The sequence below is a fragment of the Tamandua tetradactyla genome, chromosome 3 (genome assembly GCF_023851605.1).
Source record: "Tamandua tetradactyla isolate mTamTet1 chromosome 3, mTamTet1.pri, whole genome shotgun sequence".
NCBI classification, from domain to species: domain Eukaryota; kingdom Metazoa; phylum Chordata; class Mammalia; order Pilosa; family Myrmecophagidae; genus Tamandua; species Tamandua tetradactyla.
Genome location: NC_135329.1, coordinates 200,780,515 through 200,796,694, shown reverse-complemented (window position 1 = coordinate 200,796,694; position 16,180 = coordinate 200,780,515). Strand labels below are relative to the sequence as shown.

At 41.2% G+C, this 16,180-nt stretch overlaps 1 protein-coding gene across 3 annotated transcripts in view; it reads left to right on the top strand.

The window, feature by feature from the left end:
• Positions 1-6,347: 6,347 nt before the first annotated feature.
• Positions 6,348-16,180, top strand: part of DOCK10 (dedicator of cytokinesis 10) — a 271,344-nt gene continuing 261,511 nt past the window's right edge. For all 3 annotated transcript variants that reach the window (XM_077155290.1, XM_077155286.1, XM_077155285.1), the window contains exon 1: positions 6,348-6,497. In XM_077155290.1, the coding sequence (XP_077011405.1) occupies positions 6,363-6,497 (135 nt within the window). In that variant the 5' untranslated portion in view covers positions 6,348-6,362. The remainder of the gene's footprint in view (positions 6,498-16,180) is intronic.

Genomic DNA, 16,180 nt, shown 5'->3' with positions numbered 1-16,180 from the left:
AAAGAAAAACTGGCAATTAGAGCATCTTAGAGTTGACTTGAACTTTTGATATATTGCAGTCTACATGGGATGGTCTTTGAGGACACTTTCAGAAAAGTTGGTCAAGTAAATGAACTTAAACTCTTCAACAAAATGGAACTCACCACTTCACAAAGTTCTCATTCCATATTTACTAATCGTTTCCTTCTTCCTCGTATCAGGCAGAAATCTGTCTCAAAATAACTTTTACAAATGGAGAAATAAAGGTCCTAGTACATTCATTCCCTAAGGTCAGACTACAGATTAAAATCAAAACAGGACAGAGAATCCAGAGACTGCTTTGTGGTTGAAAGCATTCTTTTCCTTCAACCTTGTAACTCTCTCCAAGATATACCCCAAGGATTCTGGTGGACTAACCATGACAGACTGTATCACTGTATATGCATAGTGGGCAAAATTCTCAGCCTGGCAGAGTTTCACATTCAAATCCCATTACCTTAAGTGTAATTTTCTTCCAAGGAATGATCTGTCTTCTAAACACAGGAACAAACAAGCACATATCAAATTTAATTTCTTTGCCCATAAACAATGCAAAGTCACTCAGCTTTGTCAAATGGCTCCAGCTCTAGCAAGAACTAATGAATCCCTATAAATATCACACTTTTCAAACCATATTTCTCTCATTGCTCTTTAATACTTCCTTGGTAAGGTGAAGAAAAATGTAGCTTATGAACTGTATAGCAAAAAAGCCACTGGATATAAATTCAATTCTTTATTCTCTTTTAGTATCAGAGAATGGAGAAATGTTTATAGTAAAGCATTTTTCTTACATTTATGTTTATAGTTCTGATCCTTTACCTTACTTATAAATGAAAAACATAAGTTTTATACTTCTAATAGCTAATTAAAATTATTTTCATGTATTCACCCCAAATACAGTCAAAACATTACCAGAGCCAAGTTACCAGGGTCTAAGCCCCTCTCCCATTATTGCCAAAATATAACTTTTCTCCCTATAAGGAGTCATAAAGAAAGGTCTGATTTAATATCAGGAAATAATTTTAACTTGGAGCTCTGAATTTCTATTCCTTATTTGTTATTACTAATTAACAACATGTTCCTTCTAGTTCCCATGATATTAAATTGTCTGGCAGATTTCTATTACGATCGGGACGGGTGCAGAATATTTCATGCCTCCTCTGTCTTTTAGGATGAATGGTTTGAGAATCAAATGAAATTATGAGGTACTTTGTACATTGTATCGCTCCAGACAAATATGCGAAGTGCAACCTTGTAACCTGTTGATCTCAGGCTTATATCCAGGGTACGCTGGACCTGGTACCACCTAGAAAAGGTAGCTGAATACTGCGGGCATTGGTGGAAGGATTACTTGCCCTAGGTGCTCTCATCTGTGAGTACCAAAAGCCAGAACTCAGCTCTTCAGACAACTGGACTAATGACTGAACTTTCACATAATTATGCTTCTAGCTATTTTGGAAAGAGAAGACAGTTTACACTTTTATACTTATAACTTCTTCTACTTATAACTTATAGCTTCATCCTTACTCATCAGGAAAACCAGTGTTTTCATCCCCGGACAAAGTCATAGAAAGGATGGCAGGAGAGGACCTTGTCAATTTCATTTTTCTATCCCTATGGAGCTTTAAACATAACAGGGCAGGTCATTAGTGATTACTGCATTTTAAGAAAGCTCCTGGATGCTTTCACATAAGGAGGAAGAGTATCTGAGCTTTAAAGAAGGAGATGGGGGGAGAGCGGAGGGAGAAAAAGGAGGAGAGGAAGGGGAGTAGGAGGAGGGAGAGAATGGAGGAAGGAAAAGGGGAGAAAACCAGAAAAGCCCTTTATTAAGACCCATTTTGTCGATCTTATAAAAGACCCATAAGAATATAAAATCTCCAAGGTTTTACCCCTCCCTCCACCACCACGACTGATATTCTATAAGTTCCTCTATTTAAAATTAAGCTATGTGGAGGTAGGGACAATTTGCTTAGCTCTGTGCCCCCATGAGATAGTATGAGCTCCTGCCCACAGTAAGTAATATGGAAATATGTTCGTGTAGCGTGATCCATGCCATTTTAAATTAAGAAGAGAATTTGAACTTGATAAAACTTTACTGCAACCAATGCTTTCTAAAGACTAGAAAATATAGAACAACGCAAGTTTGAATTTGAGGTCACTAAGCAAAAGTTGATACCATTGATTCTTAAAATGCCTGTTCCAGGTATTTATGGAGCTTCTTTCATTAGGAGTCCATATAGGACTTTAGAGACAACAAGGCATAGGAAAAGTAGACTGAATCCCATTTTACAACATGCCAAAATTCAATGAAATACTACAAGTGAAGCTATTTTCCGAATTGTAGCACACTATGTTATTGTTAAATGTACATACTAATGGAACATAAATTAAAATAGAAGAATTAGATTCTTGTTATTATTAAAGAGACATTGATTTGAGTTAAGACATAGTCTCCAAAGGGGGAAATATTCAACTTTCTCATTTGGAGAACTTCTGATATTCTCTCAAGCAGTGGGGGAAACCAAATCAATAGGCTAAGCCCTTGATTTTGGGGTTCTCCCCTTTGAAACTTATTCCTGCAAAGGATAGGCTAAGTCTACTTAAAATTAGGCCAAAGAGTCACCCCCAGAGAACCTCTTTTGTTGCTCAGATGTGGCCTCTCTCTCTAAGCTGACATAGCAAGTGAACTCATTGCTCTCACCCCCTACATGGGACATGATGAGCTGGGACCCGGCGTCAAGAGATTGAGAAAAACTTCTTGACCAAAAGGGGGAAGAGAGAAATGAGAAAGAACAAAGTGTCAGTGGCTGAGAGATTTCAAACAAAGTCGAGAGGTTATCCTGGAGATTATTCTTACGTATTACATAGATATCCCCTTTTTAGTTTATGGTGTATTGGAGTGGCTAGAGGGAAGTAGAAAGTATCTGAAACTGTAAAACTGTGTTCCAATAGCCTTGTTTCTTGAAGATGATTGTGTAATGATATAGCTTTTACAATGTGACTGCATGATTGTGAAAACCTTGTGTCTAATGCTCCCTTTATCTAGGGTATGGACAGATAAGTAAAAATTATGGATAAAAATAAACAAATAATAGGGGGGACAAAGGTTAAAATAAATTGGCCAGATGGAAATAGTAGTGGTCAGTGAGAGGGAGGGGTAAGGGTATGGGAGGTATGAGTTCTTTTTTCTTTTTTCCTTTTTATTTCTTTTTCTGGGTGATACAAATTTTCAAAAAAATTATGATGGTGATGAATACACAAATATGTGATGATATTGTGAGCCATTGATTACACATCATGTATGGAACGTTTGTATGCCAAGAATGTTTGTATGCTAAGTTTTATCAATAAAAATATTTTTTAAAAAAGACATGGTCTCCAGAACGCCTGTGATACCCAGCCCTGTCTATAAAATGGAGACAACACCTGTCCTGTTCACTGTAAAGTTTCCTTTGAGAATCAAATGTATTAAAGGGGCTGAAAGATGTAAAACAAACAAACAAAAGTTCTTGACAAGTCCAGTAATAAATTTATTTAAGTCTACGTGCTAGGCACGCAAAGAAATTTACACTCATTCACTAAGCCCTCTCAATATCTTTGCCTCACAGAAAACTTACCTCTACTTTTCTGATACAGAAACCGAGATTTAGTAGATTAAGTAACTTGCCTAAGGAAGAAGTAAAGCTGGAACTTGGACCCAGGAGTCCAGAACATGTGCTTTTAGCCACTATTCTGCAATAATCAAAGATTGTTGTTTTATTCGTTAATATGTGAGGATTCATTTGTTGTGTTGATTAGCTGTTCTCTGAGAAAACGGCAATGTGGATAGTATGTTTCTATAAGTGTATCTCTCGAGATGAAAAGTTCTTGGTGCAAACTGCAGCACAGTGGAGGTAAAGGATCGGATGATTTAAAAAGAAGTGGGCTGTGTCTGAAACCAAGAAGAAATATGAGCCAAGAAACTTAACTTACTTCATGATACTTTCATACATTTGCCCTTACAAAGCATCTTACCCAAGTCTCTCTAGGGAACAGAGAGATGGGTGGCAAGCAGAGAATCAGGGAATCCCAAAACGGTAGACCTGAAGTCCTATTTCTTCAGCAGAGCATGTGTGTATCTATGCCTGGGGTAGGAGTGGGAAAATACCCAGCTCTCCCAGGTCCTAAATGTCCAGGAGGGAGCTGAACTGACATGATTGTCAAGAGTGGAAGAGAGTCCCAGTGAGGCACCATTATCACAATGATAATGATGACAGCCACATCATCAGTGCGATCCACAGAACGAACCTCATTCAGGGTATGAACTGAGTAAACAGGCATTTGCTCATCCAATCCTCACACAGCAGTGCTCTAGAGAACTCTGGAGCATGAGAGAGTAAAACTAGGAGAAAGTAGGAATAAAGCTAGTGCAGGTAATTTTGTTACCTAAAATGCTTGAAGAATGGGTTGCATTGGTTAATCAGTTTTTGGATGAACAAGCTGCCATACCTAGGATACATTATGATGTATCTTGGATGACTTCTGCCTCCCCTTCCTGCATCCCTTTCTCTTCCCTTTTCTGTATCTTCCCTACCTCAGATACTTTGAATACACTGACCCTTCTAAGCCCCAGACAAGTCATCCATAGACCAATATATATTGAACATCTGCTTTGTGCAAGGCATGGTTCTGATAGCAGGGAGGAAAACTAAATGCTACTTCTTGGGAAGCTTAAGTTCATTCATTCAGAAATGCTTAACATGTTACCTCTCCCAATATGCATTTAGAGGAATAACCACAAGTGCACACTTGTTAGGAGGATGTTGAGGTGGAAAGGGTGGCTTCTGCAGAGATGTTCAAATGCCACCACAGCAGCAACCACCTATGCTGTGCACAGTTAAAGCTGATATTGTATCCACATTACATACCAGCATGAAAGAATATAATGCAGGATGGAGATTGTGTCATGTGGGGCATCGTAGAACTGGGTGATAGTATCAGTGGATGCATTCCAAATCTTCCAGTGCCTCTGTTTATCATTAATTCTAGAATGAGCTAAAATTATGCCCCATCATGTCACTGGCCAACTGAATTTAGATGCCAAAGAACTAACTGGACTGCATTTATCAGTCTTTTAAGAATTCTTTATACCCAAATGTGACCTTTGGTTAAACCTATATATTTCAGCTTTTGAGAAATGTTAAGTAAGATCAGATATCCATAAAAGGATGCTAAGAAAAACCCAGACTATTTGGCGAGGCTGTCCCAAATCTCTCCAGATTAGTATCCTAAGGGCCAAAGTGGCTGTTCCACCCACACAGCCCAACACTGAGTTGGAAAACTACCCTGTGTGTGACTCAGGATGAGAATTCTTAACAGACTGTAATCTGAGGGCTAGCTGGAGCCAAAGTGCAGGCCACATGGACGGGTGGCAAGAGCTGAAGCAACCAACACAACTGTAGGCCCACGACCCACCCCCACCTGACCCCGCACCTGTCTACTCACCCCAAAGTTAGTTCCTGTCCACTCACCAATTTAAAACCATCCCCCCGTCTCTTACGCCACATTACTTCGAGTTATTGTTTTTCTGACTATAATTGTCTTGTTCGTTTATTTGCATTGATTTATCCGTTCACTTGGTTATTTGCATGCACACACATCCCACTCTCTCACACACACACACACACACACTACATGTCAGCCTTGAGGTGAGCTGCCAAGTTTCCCTCAGTATCCCCAATTCCCAGGACAGTGTGAGCTGACATATAGTAGGCACTTCATCTGGAACCTTATTCCATGGCTCTGGGTGCGCCTCTTGGGCAAACGAGACATCCCGACGTTGGCCCGGACGACCCTGCGGGGATTCGGCCACCCGACCCTAAATACGCTCGGCCCGCGTCCATTCGCCAGCGCGGGAAGGTAGGGCCCCCATCAGCGAAAGCAGCCCGAGCTCCAGCCCTCCAGGCGGCCTCCAGACGGGGCTGAGGGCGGTGGTCAGGCCCCGCCCGGAGCCCGGTGGCGGCGACCCGCGCCCTCCCCCGCCGCCTGTCGCAGCCCCCGCGCGTCCCGCGTCTCCAGCTCCAGATGCGCCGCCGCCAGCCAGGGCCGCCCGCCGAGTTGGCCGCGCGCGCCCAGAGGAGCGCAGAGTTTGGAAAGTCGTCGCGAAGCTTCGGCGGAGCGAAGGGGGTGGGGGGAGTGGGGGTGCAAGAGAGAAAAACCCGCCTCTTGAGAGAAGAGCGAGGAAGCGGGGGGGAAAAAGGCTCCGAGTTCCGCTTCCTGAACGGCGGGTGGGTAGATACGGTTGGCGCGGGGAAGGCAGACGGGACGCGCGCTCCGGGCCAGCGGCGTGAACCCCGCGGCCGGCGATGGCCGGCGAGCGGACCCGCAGGTTCACCCGGAGCCTGCTGAGACCCGGGCAGGCGGCCGAGCTCCGGCACAGCGCCGCGTCCGCCGCCGCGGTGGCCGTCAGCAGCCGGCGGCAGCAGCAGCAGCAGCAGCGGGTGAGTGCGGCGCGTCCCCCGCGCCCCGCCGGCGCTCCCGACGCCCAGGGGGTCCGCACCCAGCCCCCGCGAGCGCCCGGCGCGCCCCTGCCGGTCCCGCACCCCGGACCCCTCCTCTTCGTCCCCTCCCCCACCACCTCTGTATGGCGCCCCCCGCGCCACCTCCGCCAGGCAGCGCCACCCATACGTTGAGGACCGGGGATGCCTTTGGGGTCGCCTGGCGCGCAGAAGGGCAGCTGCGCGGGTGGCAGAAGCGCGGAGGGGGAGAGGAGATTTGGGGTGAGGGGGAGAGGAGGTTTGGGGTTTGGGTGGGGGATGGTGGCGGGAATGCTTCCGCGAGACACATTCACGCGGGGCGATGGGGTGCGCGCGACCCGGGGTGGGGGTGTCTCCAGAACGGAGCCCCTCGGCGCGCAGGCCCGTGCGCCCCCGAGCCCCAGCGACCGGACTGGAGCGCAGGAAGGACAGGAGGGGTTTCGAAGTCCTCTCGCCCAGGCTCGAGCCCAGCGTTGACTCAGTCGCGGACATAAATGTACTTCGCACCACCCTCCCTCCATGGGAGAAGATATCCGCAAACCACTTTATACTACTCTAGAATGGGCTGGGACAGGCTGGGGAAGACGCAGGTCATTAAGTATCCAGCGGTTTTCGGTATTCTTCTAAGATGTTTCACGGGGCTCTCCCGCCAAGAAAGCTTTACTTCCCTATTGAAATGTCTTCCAAGTGTCGGGTGATTTCCGCGGGAAATCTCTGAGGCAGCAGCCCGCCGCTCTCATCTGACCCCCAAATCATATCCATCCCTCTCCAGAGGTTCATAAATTCCAGTAGGTGTCACACTCCGGGGAGAAGTGGCAGGGGAAAAAAAAAAAAAACGAAATCAACCCTGATGGGAAAGGGAAGCGAGTGGGAAGAGCCTTGCAGCAGTTCTAGGGTTTCAGCAGCCTTACCCTTGGCCTGCCTCTGCTGGACCGGAATCCTGCGTTGTGTGTTTCATTTCCCTTTTTGCCAGAAAATATCATTAGGAATTAAAAGGCTTCTTTTTAAAGTGTCAGAGAAAGTGTTACTCTTGCCAGTCACCCATGAGGAGTGAGCCAAGAGCTGCCCGGAGCCAGTTCCCACAGCCAGGTCTTTTCTCTAGAGCCAGAGGTCAGAAAGTTGAACAGAGCGGAAGCAAATTGCCTGGCAGGGAGAAGAGGCATCAGATGCCCAAGAGGGTGGGGTGGCGCGGGTGTGAAATGAATTGGTGGCCAGGTTGCCTTCTCTCTCACTTGTCAGTGGCTACAGGCTGCAGTTACCGAGATGTGATTCAACTGTTAACAGAGTCTTGTGCCAGGAGCTGCACGTGGTTCTGATATCAGCATGCACATTTTCAGGAGAGGAGGGGCGAACTGTCAAAAAGAACATCTGAAAAAAAAATGGTTCATTTTGATTAAAAGAAGAGATAATGAGAAAATCTTCAGACATGCATAGAAAATAATTATCACTTTTTCATTTGGGAGTTCAGCTTTGTCATTCTCTGCCATTCACTTTGCATTTTAGTCTGCAGTTTATTGAATCTCAGTAATGCTCTGGAAGAGAAATGCAACCAAAAGAATTAGCATTCAATTGGAATAAACAGCACTTTTTGTTTTGTTCTTAAGTGGGCTCTCCTAGAATTTTTGTAACATTGGAAAGTCTATTAAAAAAACGTATTCCTAAAATAAAATACTATTGCTGATAGCTCTCAACAACAGCACACATACATACATTATTTTCGCCAAAATTATATCAGATTTGAAATCCTAGGATATCTTGTCAAAATGAATAAGTTCAATGTCTTAAAACAAGATGTGCAGAGGGTAGGGATTCACTGGCAAAGATGTGACTCCCTCACTTGACTCAGTTTGGCACTGTGGCCATCACTCCTGAACTAGCTTTTGCCAAGACATTTCCTGGGATCTTTACACATTGAGACAGGCAGTTTTGGCAGCAATTTTGGCAGCAAGAAGACATGTGCCTTGCATTCCATCCCATCAGTTAACTCTTGAAGAGGAACAGGAAGACGCTGTTAAAAGAAGCCCTTTTAAACCTAAAACTTTGTCATTGGACTATGTGGTGGAGATTTATCCTAGTTTAAATTGACCTAATCCCTTAAAGCTTTTTGTATTTGCTGCCTCAAGTCCTGAAGCCTGGTTGGCAGGGGAGAAAAAGTACCGTGAAGGGGAATGTCGCACTGGTAAAGGCCAGTAGAATTGGCGTGTGTATTGGGACAAGCTCTCATCAATTGAAAGATATTTGAGAGACACTAGAAGATCCTGGTGGGCTGATATGGTGGCTTTGTGTGAAATCCCTATTATTTAGGTGACAGCTTACAAAGAGATTGTCATAGAGCTTGGTTTCTGTTCTATCCAGCAAGGAAAGGTTGTGGGATTAACAAGGTAGTTTTCGAGTCTGGAAATAGGAAATCACACACACACACACACACACACACACACACACATACCATCTATGTATCAGGGCACTGACCAGAAGGCCTACTTTCAGGGCAGATGCTGAGGAGAGGAGACGTGGCCACCAAGGTGGACTTGACTTAGTTTTCACCCAAGGCCTTGCAGTAGGCACATGTGCCATCAGACCTCTAGTTAGGAGCCACCTTGTTTCACATCCTTCTTAGGAGAAATTATGAGCCAAAGCCATACATTAAAGACACATATTAACTCCTTAATTATTCTGAAACTTTTCCATAGAAAATATATGAATACCACTCGCACAAAGACCAGTTTTGCCATAGGAAGTAAAGTTTATAACCTGAAATCCTATTCATGTTTGTCCTATGAGATCAGGGATAGAACCTGGGCTCAAAAATTATTAGAAACTTTTTCTCCCATGTCAGGCTTGGAATGTTTTATTACTTTGGTTGAATATATGTATATATATATATATATATATATATATATATATATATATATATATATATATATATATATATATATATATATATATATATATATATATACCACATCAACCTTCAAGTTGTAATGCCATTAATTAGTGTTCCTTTTTGAAAAGCCCATCTTTTAAAATGTATGAAGTGCATTTATACTTTAGTATGAATTAGTTTAGTTAAAGTTCCCTGAGTACATTAAGCTATACAGTTAGGATATGTGCACTTTTCTTTATATTATACTTTGATAACATTTCAAAAGAAAAATACTACAACAAAAAAGGGTAGGTTGCTTTTCTGCTAATACCATGTCAGATCTGTCACTTAGAGAGAAGTGAGTTTTATTTACAGGATGTGATTAGATGGGGCAGAGAGATGAAGACTTTGGGGAACAGGAAGGATGAGAGCTAAGTAGGGGCTAAAGGATGGGCAGAGAGCACAAAAGCAAGTGGAGTCAAAGAAAGGCCAAATAATCATTTTGCCAGTTTTTACCGAAAGCTTTCTAAGGTATTTCTGAGACAGGAGCATACCACTTTTATTTACATGCATTATTTAAAACATTTATGATACTTACTCTAGTGTTGCATGAAAGTATCTCTGAAATATATTTTTGTATTGCATCATACTTTTTTATTAACTTCTTTTGAAGAGGAACTATCCTGCCAGTCGTGATGGTACTTAACCCATCAGTTTTGTACTTCTACATCCCACCTCAGCCCCACCCTGAAAGGACAAGGAGTAAAGAGAGGAAAATATTTACTTCAGTAATTGCAAAAAGTCTATATCTTCACTTTGATGGTTCCCAACTTTCTCTGGTCCCCAGTGTGGTAATTAGGTTCATGTGTCAACTTGGCCAGGTGAAGGTGCCTAGTTTTGTTGCTGTGGATATGAGCCAATGACATGTGAAGCTCATCTGTTGCTGATTACATCTGCAGTCAGCTAGGAGGCGTGCCTGCTGCAATGAATGATGTTTGATTTAATTGGCTGGAAGCTTAAAAATGAGAGAGCTCAACGTAGCACAGCCCAAGCTCAGCATACCTCATCTCAGCACTCGCAGCTCAACCCAGGTTTTTGGAGATGCAGAAAGAAATCACCCTGGGGAAACTTGTTGGAACCCAAAGGCCCGGAAAGAAGGCCAGCAGAGATCTATGCCTTCCCGTGTAAGAAAGAACCTCAGTTGAAAGTTAGCAGCCTTTCCTCTGAAGAACTATACATTTTTAACTAAATAGATCCCCTTTTATTAAAAGCCAGCCCATCTCTGGTGTGTTGCATTCCAGCAGCTAGCAAACTAGAATATCCAGTAATACTACTTTTGATATTTTAGGGGGCCTTAAATAAGAAGCTGAATTTTTGACACCTGCCCCCCCCACCAAAGATCTTTGATATGTAAGCATGTATGCATAAGCGTGAGGAATTCTTAGGAGGAATAATTTCCTCCCTCAGAATTTTATGGCATTTAAACAGTTGAGAGTAGGAGGGGTTTTAAAAAGTTGAGTGGAGTCTCTAAACACTGGAATTTCCCAAAAGTCATATGTTAGGAGTAAATGAAAAGATACAGAAAGTGATACTGAATGAAAATGAAACAATTGTTTTACTGTCAGTGCCCAGAGTTAAAAGCAGTATGCAAAGTAAAGGCCTGTTTATTTGGCCTTCACAGCACATTTATTTTTTTATAGGAATCTTCATAAATAAAGTTGTTTACATTTTAGCAGAAACCACCCTTTTTATGTTTTCGTATACGGAAAGTCCCTTATGTGAAAAAGTCCCCCTTTGCTTCATGAGAAGTCAACACATAATTGAAGAGATCAAGTTTGAATGTTGTTGACATATCAGCTACTGTTTTTGACTCCTCAAGGACATTGCAGAAGTAACTTTGAAAATAACCTGTAACAACAGTCAGACCCAGAAAACTTCTAGAACAGTCAGAAAATGAAAGAATGAATCAACATGTGTGGATTTTGGCTGTCATTTTTCAACCATTTTCTCTAATGCTTAGCATAAAAAATAACTATTATAATAAGTCATTTGTTGAGAAACTACAAAAAGTGCTTTGTATCATGCAAGGTGTTTTAGACCTATTATTCCATTTAATTCTTTTTATTTTTTTTTGCATGGGCAGGCTCCAGGAATCAAACCCGGGTCTCCAGCATGGCAGGCAAGAACTCTGCCTGCTGAGCCACCTGGCCCACCCCCATTTAATTCTTATAGCAGTCATATGTGGTACTTATGATTGTTGCATATTAAAGAGGAGGTGGTAGAAACACATGTGTTAAATACCTTAAATACTCTTTTGCATCCTAGTTAGTATTGGTAAGGGGCTACCTTCCAGTTTTGTAGCTACTTCCAGCAACATCTCCAAATCGGTGTCAGAGGCGTCATTTGGAATTGACACTGGTCAGTGCTGCCTTCTGATCAGATCTTTAAGAAATGGGAAATCTTTCCCACTGTCAAGGTTAGCTTTAGTGCTCCTCTGAGATTAGAAGCAACAGCAGAGGCTGCTCTAGGTAGCTTAAATTATAACAGACCCTCCCAGTCAACTGAATTGAATCCCCAGTCAATTGTTAAGTCCTTAAATTATGAACTCACTTCGCCATCCCCTGTCAGTCTAACTGTCCAGCAAGGCCTTAAGCAAAATCTGAAAGGGTGTGCAGCTGATCCTTTTCACTTCCACTTCTCTTCTAGGATTATCTGCTTCTCCCTCCCTAATCACTTCTCCCAGCTCCAGCATGCACCTGAAATTTTCCGATGCATAATAGGTCCTTGGACACCTGTTTCCATTTAACTGAGCTTCCATTTAACTGAGTTGTGTTGGGATTCTTTATATACATTCTCCCTCATTCGAGGAAGGGATTCTAAGTGTCTTATAGGTCCATGTACGACAACAAGACAAAATATAGTAAGGGGAAAAAGGAATATTAGAATATTAGTACAACAAAATTGAGAGAGAGAAAGAAAACATTATTAGGAAAGTTACATGAAATTAGTAGTTGAATGGAATAGGAATTTTTATTATTAGGAATTAATTCCTATTATTATTAGGATTTTAATTATTAGCAATAGGAGCAAAACATATACATTAGGTCTGATGTTCTTGCTAAAGGTGCTTCCTAGTGGCCAAGTCAAAGAGGAAAACAGTCAACCATGAGATTTAAGAGGTCCTGAAGATAAAATAAACAATTTGCACTAGAAATGTTCGGCTTTAACTCGTACTGAGTCCTTCGAAGTGTGTGGGCCTGGACTGGCAGCCTCTGTCACTGCCTGGAAGCTCGTTAGAAATGCAGAATCTCAGCACCCTCCACGCCAGACCCACTCAGAATGTACAATTTAACAATATCCACAAGTGATTTGTAAGCAAAGGAAACTTTGAAAAACACAAAAATAAACAACATATTCAGCCATGTTTTTACAGCATATTGTATTTTCTTGACAACCATGCATTGAGATTCATTCTGAAGTTCTTTGAAAGATTCGCTTGAGACAAAAAATGAATGTTTAGACCCATCTAAGAATGAAAATGGGTTTTGGTTCATTACTAAATGACTTTAGAGAAATTCCATGCTTGTTTGTGATATTTTTTCCATCTACTGCCTTAATTGACATGTGAACTTTAGTTAAGCTTCTGGATTAAGAAAAAAATCCACATACTTTATGAAATAGTTGCGATCTGAATTTGAAGAAATTCTCATGCTGAGTTTTGGCCTTAAGGTGTGTATTCCTCCCCACACCACAGAATTTAAAAACAGAACCACTGCAACTGCTGAAGGACATATTACAGTAATGATGAGGCCTTGTTGCTTAGATTGTATTGCTGTCATAATGAAGTCTTTGAGGATTTGAAAATGATTGGTGTATCAGAAAATCTGATTGATAGATTCAGAAAATCATGAAGATGCTTTTCTCTGTCACATTCTTTGAATCCCAGGAAAAATTATTTTTGTTCACATTTGAATATCTGAAGTTTTCCAATGCATTATATGTCCTTGAGCACTTATTTCCATTTAATTGAGATTCCATTTAAATGAGTTGTATTGGGATTCTTTATATACATTCTACCTTATTTGAAGAACGGATTCTAAGTGTCTAATAGGTGCCGGTAAGACGACAAGACAAAATATAGTAAGGGGAAAAAAGCAATATTAGAATATTAGTACAACAAAACAAGAGAGAAGGAGATCAGACATTAATGGTAAGGTTAGATGAAATCCAGAGTAGTTGAATAGGAACTGTAAATGAAACACATACTATTAAATCCTATGATTTTGCTAAAGATGCTTCCTAGTGGCCAAGCCATAGATGGGATTCTATGGAATGTGAGGTCTTGTATGTCCCATATGCTATAATGTGGTCTATGATCCCTTTGATTGGCTGGCTTTCACCATCCTGGACTATAAAAGTTTGAGTTATGCAATGCATTTCAAAGAATTTGACCAGGTGAACTTTTCTGAATGGGAGTTGGTATAAGAAATGTCAGAGCTCAAGAGACTGAAAACATGAGAGTGGTGTGTATGTCTGCTAAATCACTTTCACCCTTTGGAGCCTGTTTCCTGATCTGTGCAAGAGGGCATTAAATGATTGGGCCCCTGCCTTCACCATTTCCTCTGCCCCAGAGTTGTCCTAATTTGTCCTCATCCCTCAGGTTCTCAAATGTCACCACCTCAGAGAGGCCATACTGGATCACCAAGTATTTTCCCCTCCAGCCATCCCTTTGCCTAAACCTTCTCTGCTTTATTTTCTTCATAGCTTTTACTACTACATAAAATGATCTTTATATTTTGTTAGTTGCTTGTCTTTTTCACACTTCCTGCCTTAGAATGTTATGTGTCATTGAGAGCAGAGAGCCTGTCTAATTTCACTGCTTTTATACTGTATTTACTATACCTACACAAGGAAAAAGAGATCTCCCTTCTCACTGCAAAGGGCATACTTAAGGAAAGTCAAGAGAGATTATATGAAATTGTGACTTAAAGATGTCTAGATTATCAGTACCTGATAATGATGTTACTTAAATCCCATCTTCTTCAGTCAACTTGTAAAAGATAGGTAAGTATTAGAAATGTAATAATACATAAATGTAGTAGGCATGTCCCAAGTTCCAGGTATTTGACTTGTGTGGTTTCTTTTCATCTTTATGATGACCTTCAGAAAGGGTTTTGATTCTTATGTTGTGGATGCAGAAAGAGATACGTGGAGATCAGGAACTTGCCCAGCTCAAATGGCTGGTAAGTGGCCAACTGGGGAGACACGTGCAGGCAATCTGATTCCATAGTCCATGTTATTAATGACTACTCTGTGCTTCCTACCAGTTTTCCCAGACAGGAAGCACTGAGGACCTCTTTTAACATGCAGTGCACATCCATCAGAGAGAGCAGTGAGAGAAAAGCAAAGCATGGAGCCCTATGTATAAGGAGAGTTAGTAGAAAAGAGTTTCTTAACAGAAGTGCAGTGACTCCTTTTGCTCCACATACTTATTTTTTTCCTCTGATATCTCAGCAAAGCGGGATATTGGGTGTGACACCAACACTAGACACAATTTTAGTGCTCAGTATTTCACAAGGACAGGATTAGCACTGATGGGTTAATTTTGCCCACAAAGCCTCTTTCAGCTTTCAAAGTTGACATCATTTCATTCTCCTCCTTTAGAGAAACTCATATCTGACAAGATAAGCATGGGATGGGTGGATGTCATCATTTTATCTGTTGCATTGTCTTTTGTAGTCATGATTTTAATGTTCATGTTTACAAATGAAAGGGTCCCCACCGCTCCTTCCATTGAGGTAAGACGGGTTTGCCTCTTATTTTTCATGGCAGTGTCAGTGGACTGGAAATAAATACTTGGGTTTGTTGGACTTGACATGCTGACCTACATTAAATGATGTAGAAATAATAAAATTTAATGAATGTGATTGAGTTAATGGCAATAGAGCAAAACACTTGTCTTTGAAAATATTAATATTTTGCAATTGTATTGAAGTGGAATTGCCTGTTTCTGAAACTACAAGAATTAATGGACCCAACTCTTCAAAAGTTCCTTGAGTTTGTGCTCCTAAAATGTAAAAATAGTTTTTCTAATTCAGTTTGACCATACCCCTTCTGCTGACATCTAGAATTTGGCAGGCTAGACAGTTCTTTAAATTAAATACCAGAATGACAGAGTTTAACAATAGGATCCAGACTGGGAACTGTTTGAAAAGACACCATTTAGAATTAGCACAATGAGCTTTTCTTCATGTAATTATTTTAGTAATTACCAATTTAAATGACTAATTAAAGCTGTCAAAATGACCAATGCCTTTTGGCACTTTATTTTCAAATCACATATTCTATAAAAAGAATGAACATTTGACTTGAAAAACAAGCAAATAAAAAACGTAACAAAATTTACTATTCAGTGAAGTATGAACATCCATTGTTTATCTGATTGGCTCTTAAAAGTCCTTTTGTCAGCTCTTTAGAATCATAGATTGAGAAAATGGAAATTGTCTACAGCTGAGTAACCTTCACAAAATGAAAGTGATGTTGGCACTCCATAACTTTTTGCAAGAAGAAAAGTCAAATATGGAGAACTAATGTTTAAGGGCATTTACTCATTATGTTTTTATAATGTTTGTTAAAATCAGACATTTATTCAAAAGAGGATTTTATTTTGGAATGAAAAGTATTCCAGTTTGCTTTAAAAGTATACACAGCTATAAATGTGCCCTATATGTGAAACTGCAAGTAATAAAATTTATTGGCATACCAATGTGCACAGATAAGATTA